At 46.2% G+C, this 19,539-nt stretch overlaps 1 protein-coding gene across 1 annotated transcript; it reads left to right on the top strand.

The window, feature by feature from the left end:
* Window positions 1-10,327: 10,327 nt before the first annotated feature.
* LOC135231633 (pepsin F-like) lies at window positions 10,328-13,342 on the top strand. Its single transcript, XM_064287983.1, has 3 exons — window positions 10,328-10,462; window positions 11,729-11,888; window positions 12,932-13,342. Exons 1-3 carry the CDS (start codon window positions 10,410-10,412, stop codon window positions 13,112-13,114), a joined length of 396 nt encoding a protein of 131 aa, XP_064144053.1. The 5' UTR covers window positions 10,328-10,409; the 3' UTR covers window positions 13,115-13,342.
* The last annotated feature ends 6,197 nt before the right edge of the window (window positions 13,343-19,539 follow it).

Genomic DNA, 19,539 nt, shown 5'->3' with positions numbered 1-19,539 from the left:
GGCACAGGGCCTTGTGGATAGCTGGTTACATCAGTGGCACCAGCTCCCAGGGGCACGGCAGGCGTCACCGCCACCATCAGTGGGTCTGACCCTCTCAGTCTGCTTGTCTTGCTAGGTCGAACCTCTAGGCACCGATAGGGTCAGGAAGAAAGTGAACACTCTTGTCTAATCTTGGCCAGAGTGCTCACGGGTCCCCCGGAGGTGGTCGCTCCCCTGGCAGGCTCTGTCTAGCCCCTCCAACCCTTCTCAGAAGGGGGCCGTGGACATCAGCACTGTCACCTGCCCATGAGGCCTTGTGGCTGAAACTCGATTCACGGTGTGTTGGGGCCCAGGCTTGCCCAGCCTTTCTGGTGGGTCACCCTAGTCTGCTCTTTTTCTCCAGCCAGATTCATATCACACAGTCCCCAGAGAACAGGGGTGGTTTCAGCCCCTGGTCAGGTCCTGGCAAAGCTTCAGGGTCTTTTCTTGAGCATCAAAGAGGCAACAGGTTTTTTCAGAGTCTCCTGGCTCAGTCAAATATTCCTTGAATGACAAAGGAGACGTTGGATTTAAGTTGCCCAAGGCTGACCAGAAACCACGCATGACTCTAAATACGGCCAGTGCCACACCAACCTAGCTCCACAGCAGCTGGTCTGTGGTTGTACGTGTGTTGTGTGAGTGTAGAGAGGAAGCTGTGGGGCTGCCAAGCTGGTTTCCCAGACTCCTGCCTCCTGTTGCTGCTCCAGCTGGGGTGCCCACCCCCTGTGCCTGAAGGTGGGGAGAGCCAGCTCCCAATCCTGCTGCTACCAGACAGCAGCTCTGGTGATAGAAAAGGAGCCGGACTTGAGGAGCAGGGAAAGAACTTCCGCTTCTGGCCCTGCAGGCCTCTGGGAGCGGCCCACAGAAGCTGGCAGTGTGAGTGAATAGAGCATTCCCAGATCTTTCCCTTCTCAGCGGTCTTTGAGCCCATGACCAGTGGAAGGAGAACTATCTGAGAATCAGAAGCCCTGGGCTTCGGCACTTCACAAACTTCCCTTAGGACCTTGTGGTGAATGACACCCCCCTGCCCTCAGCTTCTTCATCTCTAGGATGAGACTGGACTTGTTTAGGAATAGCAATCGATCCAGGCTGAGTGCCAACACTGATTAGTGGAGTTCCTGAGGGGCGTGTGTTAGTCCGGATTCTAAGGCCACATTAAGCTGCCGGAGGTGCTGTGATTGACTGGCGATGTCTGCCCTGGGTGTATATTGGGGAATGCAGACCTTGTACTGGGGAGTAGCAGACCAGGTGCTGTGGAATTACCATCCATGAGCCAGAGAACCTTTTGACCCTGCACAGCAGAGCATTCTGTCACTTGGATTCCAAAGGGATGAGACTGGGTAGTTATAAGACCCCCCCAGCCAGAGCCAAACCCACTGCCCTCGAGTTGATTCCAACTCAAAGCAACCCCATAGGACAGAGTAGAACTACGTACTAGGGTTTCCAAGGAGTGGCTGGTGGATTAGAGCTGCCGACCTTTCGGTTAGCAGCCAAGCTCTTAAACACTGTGCCACCAGGCTCCAGTTATAAGGCAGAGGTTCTCAAATGGGAAAGTTGTAAATTCTTCACCAGAAGCCCAAGTGAGGCTGACGAATCACCTTTCCTAAAGGACTGAATAGCAGTAAAAGAGTTCTAGGTACGAGACACCCTCCCTGAACAGTGCAAATGGTAAATGCACTCAGCTGCTCAGTGAAAGACTGGAGGTTCAAGTCCACCGAGAGGTGCCTCGGAAGAAAGACCCGGCAATCAACTTCCAAAAAATCAGCTACTGAGACACACACGGGGTCGCCATGAGTCAAAGCTGACTTGACGGCAATGGGTTTTTTAGGCCTGAGACATCCCAGGAAGGATTCGATAAATTAGACAATGTTTTAAACTTAGAGATAAAGTGGGTAACCCACTCTTCTGCCGTCAATCCTGACATGATGCCAAGGGCAGACAGTAATCAGAGCTCCCTGACCAAGCCGGCCCTCCTCCCTGCCATACGGCGCTACCAGTAGGACCTTCAATAGGAAGGACGCGGCCTTCAGCACCAGTTCACGGGAACCGCCAAGACCTAAACAGCACTGGACCACAGGTAGGATTTCGGGGGCCCCAGCCCTCTCCTCCCCACAGCCAGCTGTTCTCTGTTTAAACGAGGAACGTTTCCCAAGGACAGCGCCCATGAGCTGTGCCTGCCACAGGAGACCCTTTCGGTTCCGCTCTGCAGGCCCGCTGTTCGCTTCCCTGGGCTTCCTTCCCAGCCTGATCCCTCCCGGATCCCACCCAAGCTGCCCTCCTTGCTGTTGTTTAGTTGTGCATTCTTCCTCCCTTTCTTTCAAAAGAGGTCCCTGGGTGGTGCAAACAGTTTGCACTTGGCTACTAACCTAGAGGTTAGAGGTTCAAGGCCACCCGGAGGCACTTCAGGAGAAAAGCCTGGCGATCTGCTTCCGTAAAGGTTACAGCCAAGATAATGGTATGGAGCACAGTTCTACCCTGTAATACATGGGATGGCCATGAATCGGAATGGACTCGATAGAAACGGATTTTGATTTGTTTTGTTTTGTTCTGTTTCGCTTCCAAATATTCCCACTGCCTCACTCCTTGATCTCCCCCACCCCAGGCTCTATCCCTGAGCCTCCAGATGGCACTACACAAGGGGAAGCCAGGGAGCGGGATCCTTAATTTGTTTTCCCTAAACATTTTCTCACCCCTTCCACCTTTAGCACCGGAGGTGGCTCCTCAAGGTCTCAAGCTGGATGATCCAGCAGCCCTCCCCTGCGGGTTGGAGGGGTTGGCAGGGCAAGAGCTGGAGTTGTGGGGAAGGAGGCTTGGGAGAAATCAACCAATGGGGGGTCTGCCCCAAGTCTGCCTTTCTTGGGATATCACTAAAGACAGAATTTTTTAAACTTTCTGTTACGAAAAATATTCAAACATCCACACAAGTAAAAAAAAAAAAAAAGAAGAGTATCATGAACCCTGTATTCCGTCACTCAGCATGGAGTTACAACGTTACGCAAACCTTTCTTCAATTTATCCTCCCTATTGATTGACGGATTGATTTTTGCTGTAATATTTTAAAGAATATTTTCAAGCTAATTTTTCTGACCATTTCGCTGTAAATACTTTATCATACAACTCTAAGATATAAGGATTAAAAAAAATGCTTTTTTATTTCAACGAAATTAGCCATAACTTCAATGTCATCTAATATCCATTACGGATTCTTTCAAAAACGCCTTTTAATGCTTCATCTGCATCAGAAATCAGGATCTAGAGAATGTCCACATGTGTTGCATTTGTTTGTTGTCTCTTAAGACTTTAATAGATAACATACCCCCTTTTTTCAGGTTATTTATTTGCTTAAAAAGTGAGGGTGGATTCTTTTGTCCCATAGAATGTTCCACATGCTGGATTAAACTGGTCGCTCTCTCCTTCCTTTATCTACATATTTCCCAAAAACTAGAAGTGAGATCTAGACATCAGTTCAATTTTTTATCAGAACACTTCATCAGCAGTTCTATATTTTTTTATTGCATCTCTTCAAAAGGCACAGAATATCTGGTCACCCCATTTTGATAGATGGTAAGATTGATCAGTGGGTCAGTGTTGTCAGCCTCACCCATCCATTATAAAGTTCACCTTCAATCTTTCATCTCACGTTTGTAGCAACCACTGATAACCTTTGCCTAGATCCAGTGTTTCATTCAGCCAGTAAAACCGGTTGCCATCAAGTCAAGTCCGACAAGTCCCACAATGGCCACCCCATGTGTGTCAGAGAAGAAGGATGCTCCATTGGATTTTCAATGGCTGATTTTTTGAAAGTAGATCACCAGGCCTTTTTTTCCAGTATGTCTCTGGGTGGGCTCAGATTTCCAAACTTCCAGTTAGCAGCCAAGCATGTTAACCATTTGCATCGCTCAAGGGCTCCAACTGTTTCATTAACCTAAAAAATCCATTGCTATTGAGGCGATTCTGACTCACAGAGACCCTGTAGGACAGGGTGGAGCTTCCCCATGGTTTTTCCAAGGCTATAATCTTTACAGAAGCAGAATACCACCTCTTTTTCCCCTGGAGTGACTGGTGGGTTCAAATTGCTGACCTTAAGGTTAGCAGCCAAGTGCTTAACCACTGTACCACCAGGGCTCCCTTAGCGTTCCATTAGGGGTTTGTCTTAGTTATCTAGTGCTGCTGTATCAGAAATACCTCAAGTATTTCTTTAACAAATGGAAATTTATTTTCTTACCGTTTAGCATGCTTGAAGTTCAAATTCAGAACACTGACTCTACGGGTAGGTTTTGTATCTCTATCGGCTCTGGAGGAAGGTTCTTGTCTCTTCAGCTTCTGCTTTCTGGTTCTTTGGAGATCTCCATTTGTCTTGGCATCTATCTACCCGACTTCTCTTTGCTCTCCTGCTTAATCTCCCGTATATCTCAAAAGAGATTTACTCAAGATATACACTACGCTGATCAAGACCATTAACATAACAAAGACAACCCATTCCCAAATGGGATTACAACCACAGGCATACAAACAAAACCAAACAGGTTGCCTTGGAGTCAATTACAAACCAAACAGGTTGCCTTGGAGTCAATTACGACCCTATAGAACAAAGTAGAACTGCCCCATAGGGTTTTTAAGGAGTGCCTGGTGGATTCAAACCAACAGCTGACCTTTTGGTTAGCAGTTGTAGCACTTAACCACTATGTCATCAGGGTTTCCACCATATGCATAGAGGTGCGGATTTACAGCACATATTTTGGGGGGACATAATTCAATCCGTAACAGGGTTCCAAAATTATGACTTCATAATTCTATGATTCCTTCTGCATTTAATCACTGAGATTCTTCAATAAAGAACTTTCCTTGTCAACTACTTGTGCTTACCTGAAATATAGTTCATACAGAAAAAATAGGTTAAATATTGCTGATTATTTCCCTTTACCAATTATTAAAATGATGAGTTGATGTCCTAGCAATCTCCAATGATGAAAAATTAGGCTTTTTATAATATCGTATTGAAGTCACGAATTTTTATGTGTTTGTTTCAATCAACTTTATGTGATACTCAGATTGTCCCCTCGTTGCCTACTGGGAGCCTCTCCATATTGGTTCCTGAGCCTTTTGACAGGTGGTCGTTAACTGCTCCCAACTTTCTGGCCCTTCAAGATGTCTCAGGCTTACCTTGTATGTTTTTACAATGTGGAATCCGCTATTTCTTCAAACATTTCTGGATCCATGTGGTGGGAGAAGATATTTAGAAGCCATAAGGTAGGCCTCAGGGTATTCACTGTCATTGGGTTGTCATGGCTTCTAGTCTTTTCAAGGGACAGGGCTGGGAAATGCACATTTTGTTAAAAAGAGAAAAATAGTTCATTAGTCCAAACTTATACTTCCAACCCAAATGTAAGGTGGCGGGATTTTCACTTAACCTTTTTTATTTTATCCTTGCATCTCTTTTCTCTTATAAGTGAAAGTCTTGTTTCATAGCAACATTAAAATAGCTTACTTGCTTTAACCTGTAACATACATAGTTTCAAAGTAGCCGTAGAGATATAACCAACAATAAGGTGATTGAATGCATTTTCGGATTTCTTTGCATTTGTTTTTTTGTTCTAATACCCCGCTGTGAACGTAGAGTCGAAATTTTACATTTTATAGTCAGTTGAAGTCAATTTTTTTTTTGCTCTGTGTGGTTATGTTACCAACTTGTTAGCAATTAGGCTCCTTTCTTTTGATTTGTTTATAATTTCAAGGGATTTGTTTTTTATTTCCTTCTGTTTTTTTTTTAATTCCATATAACATTTACATGGTTGTAAAGTAATACTATAAATGAAGAAAGTCTTACTTCCATCCCTGTCCCTTCCCCTTAAGTAATAATTTTTATTAGTTTTTTGGTTTATTCTTCCATTGTTTCTTATGGAAAAAAAATATACACGTATATGTGTATCACACACACATATCACAAAAAGTAACAAACTATAAACACTGTTCTGCCCCTCCCGCCTTTTTTATTTAACTAAACAATGTACCCTGGAGATTCCCCATTCCTTTTCCACCTGCACTCTACTTCACTGTGTGGATGCACCACAGTTTATTCAAGAATCTCCTACTGATGGACACTTTAGCAATGTTTCTAATCTTTTGTTATTACCAAGGATGGATTATCCAAGAGGCAAGGTAAGCACAGTGTTTACTTTGCTTACCAGATTATCTGTAGGAACAATGTCACATATTCTTATCACATCAAAGATTCTGGTTCTAGCTATAGCTGGCATCTGTCTCTCTCCCAACCTCACAGCACCTTCCTACAGAATCAAAGCCTTTCTTCAAATTTACAATCCATGACAGGGACAGAGGACCTAGGAAGCAAGGTAAACGCAGGCTTGCTTACTAGGTAATCTGCCCCTGGTTGTTACAAATTATGTTGCAATGAATAGCTTATATATCCACCTTTTTGTATTTTTACCAGTGTATCTTTGGGGTAGCATCCTAGAAGAAGGATGGTTGAGTTAAAGGGCATATACCCTTTGCAGTCAAGTCAATTCTGACTCATAGGGACCCTATATGACAGTCAAACTGCCCCATAGGGTTTCCAAGGAGTGGCTGGTGGATTCAGGCTGTTGACCTTACGGTAAGCAGCCATAGCTCTCAACCACTGCCCCACAAGGACTCCTTTAAAGGATATGTTGTTGTGTTGTTGTTAGGTGCCATCGAATCAGTTCCAACTCATAGCGACCCTATGTACAACAGAACAAAACACTGCCCAGTCCTAAGCCATCCTTACAATTGTTGTTATGCTTGAGCTCATTGTTGCAGCCACCGCGTCAATCCACCTCGTCGAGGGTCTTCCTCTTTTCCGCTGGCCCTGTACTCTGCCAAGCATGATGTCCTTCTCCAGGGACTGATCCCTCCTGACTACATGTCCAAAGTATGTAAGACGCAGTCTTTCCATCCTTGCTTCTAAGGAGCATTCTGGTTTTACTTCTTCTAAGGCAGATTTGTTCGTTCTTTTGGCAATCCGTGGTATATTCGATATTCTTCACCAATGCCACAATTCAAAGGCGTCAATTCCTCTTCAGTCTTCCTTATTCATTGTCCAGCTTTCACATACATATGGTGCGATTGAAAATACCATGGCTTGGGTCAGGCGCACCTTAGTCTTCAAGGTGACATCTTTGCTCTTCCACACCTTGAAGAGGTCCTTTGCAGCAGATTTACCCAATGCAATGTGTCTTTTGATTTCTTGACTGCTGCTTCCATGGCTGTTGATTGTGGATCCAAGTAAAATGAAATCCTTGACAACTTTGACCTTTTCTCCGTTTATCGTCATGTTGCTCATTGGTCCAGTTGTGAGGGTTTTTGTTTTCTTTATGTTGAGGTGCAATCCATACTGAAGGCTGTGGTCTTTGATCTTCATCAGTAAGCTCTTCAAGTTGTCTTCACTTTCAGCAGGCAAGGTTGTGTCATCTGCATAATGCAGGTTGTTAATGAGCCTTCCTCCAATCCCGATGCCCTCTTCTTCTTCATATAGTCCAGCTTCTCGGATTATTTGTTCAGCATACAGATTGAATAGGTATGGTGAAAGAGTACAACCCTGATGCATACCTTTCCTGACTTTAAACCCATCAGTATCCCCTGGTTCTGTCCGAACAACTGTCTCTTGATCTATGTAAAGTTTCCTCATGAGCACAATTAAGGGTTCAGGAATTCCCATTCTTCTCAATGTTATCCATAATTTGTTATGATCCACACAGTTGAATGCCTTTGCATAGTCAATAAAACACAGGTAAACATCCCTCTGGTAGTCTCTGCTTTCAGCCAGGATCCATCTGACATCGGCAATGATATCTCTGGTTCCACATCCTCTTCTGAAACCAGCCAGAATATTAACAGGTATAAAAAAAAAAAAAAAAAAAAAAAACCCATTCCCTTTGAGTCGATTTTGACTCATAGTGACCCTGTATGACAGAGTCAAAATGGCCCATGGGGTTTCCAAGGATTGGCTGGTAGATTCAGAAGGCTGACCTCTTGGTTAGCAGCTGTAGCACATAGCCACTACGCCACCAGGGTTTCCTTAAAGGGTATTAAAAATACCCGTTGCCGTCGAGTCAATTCCAACTCATAGTGACCCTAAAGGTGGAGAATTGCCCCATAGGGTTTCCAAGGAGTGTCTGGTGGATTTGAACTGCTGATCTTTTGGTTAGCAGCCATAGCTCGTAACCACTGCACCACCAGGGTTTCCTAAAAAGCATAGGCATGTATAATTTTGCTAGACCTCATCTAAAGGGGTTGAGCCACCAAAATGGAATTTTACTGACTTGCAAAATGAGGAGTGAAAGGCAGAGACCACACCCCTAATTCACCTCCCAAGCCTGGGCTCCAGGGCAGCCTCCCAGCTGCTTTAGGTAGAAACAGGCTTGGACTGGATCTTAGGAACACCGTGCCCTGGGATTCCTGGATGGTGCCATAAAATTGCATTTTCTTTGGCTGGAATTATAGACACATCAGGCTGAGCAGAAGCTCCGGGTGGTCGTTTTTGGTCTTCTTTGATTGATAAGACACTTAGAAATTTATTATTCCTTCATCTGCTCAGCCTGGCAGACAAAATGTTTCAAGGCATGGAGTCTGTGGGGGCAGGGGGGTGGGGAGAACAGCAAATACTCAGCATGTGAAAGCTATAGTTAAGGTCATTGGTTAATCTGACCCTGGTGGTTTTTCTTTACAAGAGGAAGGAAAAGGATGTGGTTAAGATACATTTGATCTCTTATTCATTCATTCAACCAATATGCATTGAACACTCCAGGCCTGAAATAAACACCTCCTATTTTTTTATTGGTTGGGTTAACAGACTGAATCCAGCTCACAGCTGTCTTAGGTTTGTCCCACGCAGTGTTTTTGGAAAAAAAATTAATTAGTTGCTAACATTTAATAATCGGAGTATTTCACACAAATATCAGACTTCCTACTTCCCTAGAAAACTTGGCCGACCTTGGCATCACACTGGCCCGCCGTCCATCAGAGCACCTGCTGGTTGGAGCTGAGTAGAGGCTGCCCCCTTGTGGCAGGACACGTGCCTCCGTGTTGCCCACACAGCCCTGCCAGCCATTTCCTTTGCCTCCTGGGTCCCCGGTTTGTGAACTCTGCCCTAGACTGCACTGGGGGCAGTGCTGTTCAGTGATAGAATTCTCACCTTCCATGTGGGAGATCCAGGTTCAATACCGGGCCGAGGCACCTCATGCGCCGCTACAACCCAGTGGAGGCTTATGTGTTGTTGTGACACTACACAGGTTCAGTGGAGTTCCCAGATTAAGACAGGCCAGGTAGAAAGGCCTACTGATCTACTTCCAAAAAGCAGCTAACGAAAATCCTGTGGATCACAACCGTCCAATCCACAACCAATCATGGGGATGGTACAGGACTGAGCAGTATTTCATTCTGTTGTGCTTGGGGCCCCCATAAGTTGGGGGCTGCCTACCCAAAACCCAGTGCCGTCGAGTTGATTCTGACTCATAGTGACCCTATAGGATAGAGTAGAACCGCCCCATAGAGTTTCCAAGGAGCGCCTGGGGGATTCGAACTGCCGACCCGTATGGTTAGCAGCCATAGCACTTAACCACTATGCCACCAGGGTTTCCTGGGGCTGACTAGCTGGCAACAAATAACAACAAGCCCTACACTGCAAACTCACTGAAGGCAAGGGCTGAGAGTCTTCTTTGGCTGCCCAGCATCCAGCCCAGTTCACAGTACATAGTAGGTCCCCAGTAAATATTTGTTAAACAAATAAAGTATCTTTTGAATGCATGCATCAAATCATTCCCAATATTAAAATTGTACGGTTATACTACTGCCCTAGTCTAGATCCTTGAAGCAGACTGGCTACACCAGTGTCCCTGAGCTGGGTTATCCCACCACCTAAATCCAGTCATGTCAATGGGTTGCCCCACAAGGTCTTCACTCTGCAATTTGACCTTTCCTTTCTAAGTGAGGATAGCAACACACACCTCCCAAGGGCGCAGGGAAGACTGCAGGAGATCATGAAGGTCAAACATGTGCTTGACACTTATTCTTTTATCACATTTTTTGTAGTGCTTTTATCTCCAAGAAAGCAATAGTCTTTCTACTCTTTGTTAGACCAGGTGGCTTTTTTTTTTTTTTTTCTTCCAGCCAAGCCCAAAGGGAGAAATTACACTTGAAATCTCTGTATTCTGAGAATTTTCTGAGTCTTCTGGCTTGCTTTTTTTTTTTCTTCTTCTTCTTTTTTATGGCTTGCAGTTCTTATCAGGTCCCATTAGAAGCCCCTGAGGGGAGAATTGGGACAGGTGGGAGTGTATATATAGTGAGCAGCTTCAGAGAGCCACTACCACTTAGAGCTCACTATTTCCTGAGTGCTTTCAACCCAGGAAGGAAACATGAAGTGGTTTTTGTTCCTTGGGTTGGTGGCCTTCTCAGAGTCCTTAATCATGTAAGTATGGGGACTGCATGCTGATGACATCAGCTCTCTTTCTGGCCTCTTTTTCTTATTCTTCCACCCATCCAGGGGTGCAGAAGGAAATGTAAACATTTCTTGAGCATCTTAAAAAGTCTCCATTTATTGATAAGTAGCCACGTGCACTGTTGGGCTCAGGGGTCTCGGGGCAGGCCTACAGGGTTGTGCAACTCCATGGTGCCAGCCACGTCATGGGCTATGTGAACAATGCTCCCTGGAATTGTTCAGTGCACGACCTGTACAGCTGTAGGCATGGTCCTGTCTGAGAACAGTGCTTCTCCCACGTTTGCTTCTAGGGCTTCCCTTTGCTCTCCCTCTGTTTCTGCGTGTTTGTCTGTGGGTCTCCACCTCTGCTCTCTCTCTCTTTATTTCTGTCTTCCAGTATCCATGGGTGGCACAAATGATTAAGCGCTCAGCTTCTAACCCAAAGGTTGGAGGTTCGAACCCACCCAGAGATATGTCAGAAGAAAGGCCTGTCGATCTGCTTTCAAAAGGTCACAGCCTTTAAAACCCTATGAAACAGTTCTACTCTGCACACGCGGGGTCACCATGAGTTGCAATTGACTTGATGGCAAGTGGTTTGGTTTTTTTTTGGTGTTTGCAGGACTCCTCGTGCTTGTTTTAACCTTCTCTCTCTCGTTGGCTCTCTCTCCTCTCTCTTTTCTCTACGCTCTTCATTTCCCTACTCCCCACCTCAGGCCCTCTGAGGTTTCTCATTTCCTGGCTTCTTCTCACCCCATCTTCTGGTTGAACCCTGGAGAGAGATCAGGGGATCTTCTTCTAGATTCAGCTTTGCCACTAACAAGTGGTGTGGCAAGGCCCACAGTCTTGCAGCCGAGGCCCAAACAGTCTTCACTCAGATTCCTCTGCTGTAGAAAGAGGATTATGGCCCTGCTCTGTCTCCCTCCTTAGGGCTGCTTGGAGATGACAGCAGCAATTGACTGCTATTGTCAAGATCTTCTGTATGTCAGGAGTATTGTATCCTTCATCTCAACTAAAATACTCAGAACAGTCTATGGGAGGGGAATATTACCATCCCACCTTTTTGCAGATGGGGAAACTTGGCCATATGACTTGCCCATGACTACACAACAGAAGCCAGGTTCAAACCTAGGTCCGTTACTCTGATCTTCCGTTGCATTGGGTGACCCATCCTGATGAGAAAATATTCAAAAATCAACTCCCCTGTAGGGTGTGGCAGTTATATAGCGGGGGCTATCTCTGACCTGTTTTCTGTTAAAGGATCCCTCTGCAAAAGATCCAACCGTTGCGAGAAAAGCTCAGGGAAAAAGACCTGCTTAGAGATTTCCTGGAGACGGATCCTTACTACAAAATCTTTAAGTATTTTGGCATACCACAGACGGCGGACGTATCTTATGAAAAACTGAGGAACTACTTAGATGTGAGTGTGGTGGAAAGGCAGCGCTCCAGAGCGCCGCCTAGGGCTGTTGCCAAGTATTGAGATTCGTCTGGGGGTGGGACCCAGGATGTTCGGGCAGGAACCCCTGCAGCTCTCTGCTCCCAGTGGAGAAGACGTCTTACCCTCATTGTTGGTCTGTGGTGACCAAATGGCGGCTAATCACCCATTTCTGTGCCAGTGACATATCTTTGGGCATATGTAAGCCAGGGAGCTTGCTTTGAGGGACCTTGTTCTTTCTGAACGAAACAAATCCCTGAGCTAAGGGAACCACATCCAAGGGTGAGCAGAGTCTGATAAAATGACAGCAAAGCCAATTGCAAATCAAGTTTGATATCCTAGGTAGGAGGAAGCTCAGCCACTTCAGGCCCAAGAATCACTTCCTTAAAAAGTTACGGAGCCCTGTGGGGAACCATGCTGTAGTAGACTAAGACTATGGTTATTGTTATTGACATCAAAAGGCCCCAGTGTCTTTTACAAGGACCCCTGGTGACCCCCAGTGGTTAACCACTCGGCTGCTAACCGGAAGGTTGGCAACTTGAACTGATCAGTGGCTCCACAGGAGAAAAGACCTGGTGATCTGCTCCCGTAAAAATTACAGCCCAGAAGAGCCTATGAGGCAGTTCTACTCTGTCCTATAGGGTCGCTATGAGTCGGAATAGACTCCATGGCACACAACAACGACAGTGTCTTTCTCAAGAGTTATATAGCCCAGCCAGAGAGACAGGAAAAGAGCTAATAAATGCCAAGTCAAAGGGCCAACTATGTAGTATTGATATTTTGAGTTTAGAAGAAAGAGTGAGTGTAGGGGCCTGGGGTGACCTAGGAGGGCTACCTGGTGGAGGAGGACTTAAGGAGTTGCAGGAGAGATTAGAGAGCCTTTCAAATGAAGGCACTGGTTTGAGCAGAGGCTGAGAGGTGGGGCAGTTGGAAAGTGAAGTCAAGACAGGGGTCACCCTAAAGCAGGCAGGCACCCTGGGAATCCGGGGCTGCCAGGCCTGCCCTAACCATCCTCCTCACCCGGGCAGCTGGCGTACATCGGCACCATCAGCATCGGAACACCCCCTCAGGAGTTCAATGTCATCTTTGACACTGGCTCCACTGACTTGTGGGTGCCCTCCATCTACTGCTACAGCCCCGCCTGTGGTGAGTGCCCTGTCACTGTCCCCACCATGTGCCCCTGCCCCCTCCTTGGTCCTCAGCAGCCCTAACCGATACCAACCTTTGTGTCCTCAGCACACCACAATGTCTTCAACCCCCTGCAGTCCTCCACCTTCCAATTCTTGGGCCAGCCTATCTCCCTTACCTACGGCACTGGGAGCATGAAGGGATTTCTCGTCAGAGACACTGTTCAGGTAACACAGAAAACCGGAGGCTGAGGCAGAGGCAGCCCTGGGAGCTGGCTGCTGCTTACACAGTCAGACCTGGCTCAGCTGAGAGCACCCATCTTTCCCAAGTCCCCCAGCTGGTGGCCACCGGGCCGGAAGGGCTGTGTCCCTGAGGGGTAGTACCCTGCCGACTCACAAAGGTCTCCAAAGCCCTAACCCAGAAAGTGGGACCACCAAACTGGCGGGTCTTGGGGTCCATGGGTTCCAAACTCCTTTCCCTGTAGTTGCCACAAGGCTGATTTTTGCCAGGAGCACAGAGAGATGGGTAAATGTCACTTCCTTTTTTTTTTTAATTATGATGAAAATATACGCTCAAACATTTGCCAACAACACAGCTTCCACATTTACAATTCAATGACATTGACAATATTTCTCATGTTATACCACTCTTATCACTACCCTTTTCCAACATATTTTACTGCCACTAACATAAACTTGATGCCCCCAGACAAAAAGTCCCTTACCCCCTTCCTCCCACCCCAGGTAACCATTCATAATCTTTGGTTTCTATATAAATTGCTTATTTCATACAAGCGAGATTGTACAGTATTTGGCCTTTTGTCACTGCCTCCTTTTGCTCGGCGTGATGTTGTCAAGGTTCATTCCTGTTGTGGCATGTATCAGGACTTCATTTCTCTTTATGGCTGCATAATAGTCTACTGTGAGTAAATACATATATATATATATATACCATTTTGTTTATCCGTGCATCTGTTGAGGGACAATTCAGTTGTTCCCACCTTTTGGCTGTTGTAAAAAGTGCTGTAATGGACATTGGCTTGGGATTACTGGGTCACGTGGTAATTCTATGTCTATTCAACCTTTTGAAAAACAGTCAAACTTTTCCACAGTGGCTGCATCATTTTACATTCCCACCAGCAATAGCTGAGGGTTCCAGTTTCTCCACAACCTTGGGCAACACTTGTTTTTGATGTTACTATATTTTTTTTTATTCTAATGGAGTGAGGTGTTAGTTCCTTGTGGTTTTGATTCACATCTCCCCACATTGCGTTGCTATGAGTTGGAACGGACTCAAGGGCACATAACGATGACAACAACAATGGCTAAAGATGTTGAGCAACTTTTCATGTCCTTGTTGGTCATTTGAATATCCCCTTTGGTGAACTGTCTGTTCAAGTCTTTTGCCCATATTTTTGGATTGGGTTGTTTGCCTTTTTGTTGTTAAGTTATAGAAGTTATTTTATGTATGTGTGTGTGTGTATATGTGTAAATATGTGTGCGTGTGTGTGTATGTGTATATATATATATATATCTATATATACATATGATATCAGGTCCTTAGCAGATATATGGAGCCCTGGTGGTGCAGTTGTTGAGAGGTACAGCTGCTAACCAAAAGTTCGGCAGTTCAAATCCACCAGTCACTGCTTGGAAACCCCATGGGGCAATTCTACTCTGTCCTATAGGATCACTATGAGTCAGAATCGACTAGACGGCAATGGGTTTGGTTTTTTGGTTAGTTCATATAAGGTTTCCAAAGATTTTCTCTCAGTCTATAGGTTGTCTTTTGATTTTGTTGATAAAGTCCTTTGATGTACAAAGGTGTCTAATTTTTATGAGGTCTCATCTATCTATTTTTTCTCTTGCTGCTCAAGCTTTTATTATGGTCTCTGATAATCTATTGCTAAACACTAGGTCCCACAGCCTTGTCCCTACATTTTCTTCTAAGAATTTTATGGCTTTATTTTTCGTATTTAGATCCCTGGTCCATTTCAAATTGGTTTTCGCATGTGATATGAGGCATGGGTACTGATTAATTCTTCTGCATGTGGAAATCCAGTTTTTCCAGCACCTCTTACTGATGAGACTCTTCCTTCTGCATTGAGTGAACTTAGCACCCTTGTGGAAAATCAGTTGGCCATAGATCAACTGGATTTATTTCTGGCTTTCCGTTCTATTCCACGGGTCTATGTGTCTATTACTATACAAGTACCAGGCTGTTTTATTTACTGTAGGTTTATAGTATGTTTTGAAATCATGAAGTGTGAGTTCTACTTTATTCTTCTTCATCAAGATTGCTTTAGCTATTCAAGGTCCCTTGCCGTTCTATATAAATTTGAGGGTGGGCTTTTCCATTTCTGCAGACATCACCCACTTTTATACCCTCACGCTGTGCCAAGCACTTTGCTAGTATTAATTTGTTTAATCCTCACAACAACTCCAAAAGCAGGCACTATTATTATCTGTTTTACAGATGAGGGAGCTGAGGTGCAGAGAGGGTGAGTGCCCTGGGCAAGGTCACGCAGCAGGTGAGGAGAGCTGGGGTGTGAATCAGGATGCAGGCAGGTGTAGGGTATTTTCAGGAGAGGGGAGAACTGGGCCCTCTGAGGTGCAGGACCCAGACAGGGTGAGCAGGGGCCTCAGATATAGAGGGCCCTCAAGTGCCTCAATTTTTCTAAACATACAATGTTATGGATTAAATTGTGTCCCCCTTCGCACCTCAAAATACATGTTGGACTCCTAATCCCTATACCTATGAATGTAATCCTGTTTGGAAATAGGGTTTTCTTTGTTATGTTAATTAGATCATACCAAAGCAGGGTGGGTTCTAAATCTAATCACTTCTGAATTATAAAAAGAATAGATTAGACTGGTGGGGGGGAAGGAGGAGAGGAAGACAGACAATGAAGGCCCATGAAGCTACAAGCCCAGGAATTCCAAGGATTGCTGGCAGCTACTAGAAGCTGAAATAGACAAGGAGGACCTTGCCTTACAGCCACACCCTGAATTCAGACTTCTAGCTTTCGAACTGTGAGAAAATACATTTCTGTTTTTTAAAGCCCCCCACTTGTGGGATCACTAAGACATACACACACACATCCATCCATCCAAAAGAATGATTCCGAGGCAGAATTGACAGAAAAAACATGGCAGCTTACATAGCATTAATGGGCTACTCTCTCCCTGGGCTGATGCTGAAAATACAACCTTTGGAGTTTCCAATGAATCTAGTCCGTTGCTGTCATCAGATGGTAGAGACGCCAAAAAGAATATTTTGCTCTCTACGCATTTTGTTCTCCAGTGGGAGCCATTTGGCCACATTCCGAGTCCCAGTGGCACCATCTATGAAAAGGAGCTTGGCCTGTGTGGCTAATTTCAAATAACATGAGGGAGTTTCAGGTGTTGGGGAAAATCCACAGCACCACACACACGGAACCCACGTGCCCATTACTGCTTATTGTGATTGTCTGAGGTGCAGCCTGTGCCAGAGCCAAAAGCTGCACCTCAGACAATCACAACAAGCAGAATTTCCTGTCTGGTGCTAGGAGCATCTCCTCACCCTCTTCCACCCCAGCCAGCCCCAGCCCCACTACCTAAGCCTTTACTCAGGAACACCGTCCTCTCCCACAGGTCGCAGGGCTTGCAGTCGTGACCCAGGAGTTTGGCCTGAGCATTCAGGAGCCTGGCAGTTTCATGAACTCTGCACCCTTTGATGGCATTCTGGGACTGGCCTACCCCACCATTAGCGTCCATGGGACAATGCCTTTCTTTGACAACCTGTGGAACCAAGGTCTCATTTCTCAGGGCCTCTTTGCCTTCTACTTGACCGCGTAAGTCTGGGCAACAAACAAAAAAAACAATTGCCATTGAGTAGGTTCCAGGTAGAACTGTGCCCCATAGGATTTTCAATGGCTCATTTTTTAGAACTAGGTTGCCAGGCCTTCTGAGGTACCTCTGGGTGAACTCAAACCTCCAACCTTTTAGTTGCAGCCAAGCACGTTAACTGTGTGTACCACTCAGGGACTCCTGGGTCTGGCTAGATAAGCCTTTCTCCAATGTGGTGGTAAGAAAAATTATAGGCTATCTGATCCAAAGGATTCTTTGGAGATAGTCTAGTCCATGGATTGGCTAACTATGGTCCGTAGGCCAAATCCAGCCCACCACCTGTTTTTGTATAGAAGGTTTTATTGGAACACAGCCATATTCATTCACTCACATATTATCTGTGGCTGCTTTTGTACAACATCAAAGTTGAGGAGCTGCGATAGACATCGTATAGCCCACACAACCTAAAACATTGACTGTTTGGCCCTTTCCAAGAAAAGTTTGCTGATTCCTGTGATCCCCAAGCCCTTTAGATGGAGACACTGAGGCTCAGAAAGGGGTTCACACAAGATGGCTCAGTCTGGTACTAGGAGTGGCAGGACTCGAACTCAGCCCTTTGGGACACTTTCCCATGGTGGGTGGTCTCCAGTCACTGTGCTTGGGTAGCAGGAAAAGTTGAAGTACCCTGGCTGCTGAGGGTCTGTTGAGGAGAAGCACAGATAAGAAGGGGTCCCTGTTGATGGAGAGTGTCTTCTTGCCAAAGAGAGTGACTGAGTCCCTAGATCCATGTAGGGGGCAGGAGAGTGTGGTGGTTAAAGCTGTGTGTGGGCTCCGGGTGGGACCTGAGTTCAAGCCCTAGCTCCACAGCATGAACTTCATGTATTTAACTTCTAAGCCTCAGAAGCCCTGGTGGCGTAGTGGTTTAGAGCTCAGTTCTAAAGGTCGCCAGGTTGAATTCACCAGCCGCTCCTTGGAAATCCTATGGGGCAGTTCTACTCTGTCCTATGGGGTCGTTGTGAGTCGGAATCCACTAGAGGGCAACGGGTTAAGCCTCAGGAATAAATGCACTCAACCATGGGTGGTGAGTCATTCAACAAAGATGCACTGAGCACCTATTATGTGTTCTGTACGTGTGAAGGAGACAGAGAATGGAGAGGAAGGCAGACAGGAAATATGTAAATAAATAAATGAAAGTTACTTCTGGATAGTAAGTGGTTCTGTGAGAACAATAAAACAGGGCCCTAGAAGAGACAGAGAACAGGGTGTAGTTTAGGTGGAGAGCCAAGGCTTCTCTGAGGACGTGGTTTCAGAGCTGAGAGTTCCCGATGGGAAAGAGCCAGGCCTGAGAGACAAAGTCCAAGGTGGAGGGAAGAGCAAGTGAGAAAGCCCAAAGGGGAAAAAACTTGGGATGTCATGTAGCAACGGGGGCGCTGGGGCCGAAGCACCTGGGGGAGGGAAAGGGCAGGGGATGGAGATGGGGAGGGAGGCAGGGCAAAGCCACCCCTTACTTTTGTTCTCTGGGAGGGGGTAAGCAGGGAAGAGACACGTGGTTTATGTTTTCGATAGCTCATCTGGGTGCTAGCTGGAGAATGTCTGATTGGGCAGAGTGGAGGCAGGGAGACCAGTGAAGGGACTGCGCAGGGGTTCAGGAGAGACAAGGTGGCAGCTTGGACCAGAACGGGGCAGGGGAGAAGGACTCAGTCTGTATGTCGAAGGAAGAGCCGACAGGATGTGGAAGGAGAGGGTTAGGCCAGGATGTTGCCTCCCTCCCTAAGACATTGCTGTGAGGCCAGGACCAGCTGCATCATTTGCAGGGCCCAGTGCAAAATGGAAATGTGGAGCCATCATTGAAAAAGTACTAAGAATTTCAAGTTCAGCGCAAGTGTGGGAGCCCTTGCAACGGTTCAGGTCACGAGCGTGAACAGGCCCTACAGAAGCCTGAAGGAAAGGCCCTTAACCTCTCTGCCTCCTTGGACCTTGGTTACTTTTTCTGAAGGATGACAGGCCACACGACATGGAGGTCTGCCCCTGCAGGCGCTGTGACTTCTAATGTTCCCCTCTGGTTGCTGGCAGGCCTGGCCCTCTTCAGAGGAGCAGGGCTGGTTGAGTCCAGATCTGAAGCCAGAAGGCCAGGCTCAAATCTCAGCTTCATTTCTCGTTAGGCACGTGACCGACCTTGGGCAGGTACCTAACCCCTCCTTGTCTCAATTTCCCCATCCATAAAGTGGGGTCACAGCAGTGCCTACTCCAAAGGTGTGCGGGTGTGCAGCCTGATCAAGCAGTGATCAGCAAAGCTCTCAGAGCAGTGCTTGGCGGGTGTTGCTATTATCCCCTCACAATAAGCTTTCCCATTCCCTCAGCCAGGAGGACAAGGGCAGTGTGGTGATGTTCGGTGGGGTGGACCCCGCCTACTACAAGGGAGAACTTAACTGGGTGCCGGTGACCAGACCCTTCTTCTGGCAGTTCACCATAGACAGGTAAGACCCTCCCTCTGATTCCTGCCCCAAGTGATGTCCCCCACATGGACCCAAACATACAGACACACACAGATGTACTCACACACACATACAGACACCATTAAACCCATAGACACACACCATTTTACACACATACATACATGATCACAGACACACATATATACAGACACATTATTACACACAATCACACACAGATGCACCCAC

Source organism: Loxodonta africana, chromosome 7 (assembly GCF_030014295.1).
Source record: "Loxodonta africana isolate mLoxAfr1 chromosome 7, mLoxAfr1.hap2, whole genome shotgun sequence".
In the NCBI taxonomy this organism is placed as follows: Eukaryota; Metazoa; Chordata; class Mammalia; order Proboscidea; family Elephantidae; genus Loxodonta; species Loxodonta africana.
Note: the sequence above shows the minus strand (reverse complement) of the source record. Positions and strands in the feature narration are given on the sequence as shown.

Excerpts from the sequence above, each read along its gene's own strand:
- LOC135231633 (XM_064287983.1), top strand. The coding sequence starts at position 10,410 with ATGAAGTGGTTTTTGTTCCTTGGGTTGGTGGCCTTCTCAGAGTCCTTA. Across the intron at positions 10,463-11,728 it reads TTCTCAGAGTCCTTAATCAT|GATCCCTCTGCAAAAGATCC; the intron begins GTAAGTATGGGG and ends TTTCTGTTAAAG. Across the intron at positions 11,889-12,931 it reads AACTGAGGAACTACTTAGAT|CTGGCGTACATCGGCACCAT; the intron begins GTGAGTGTGGTG and ends TCACCCGGGCAG.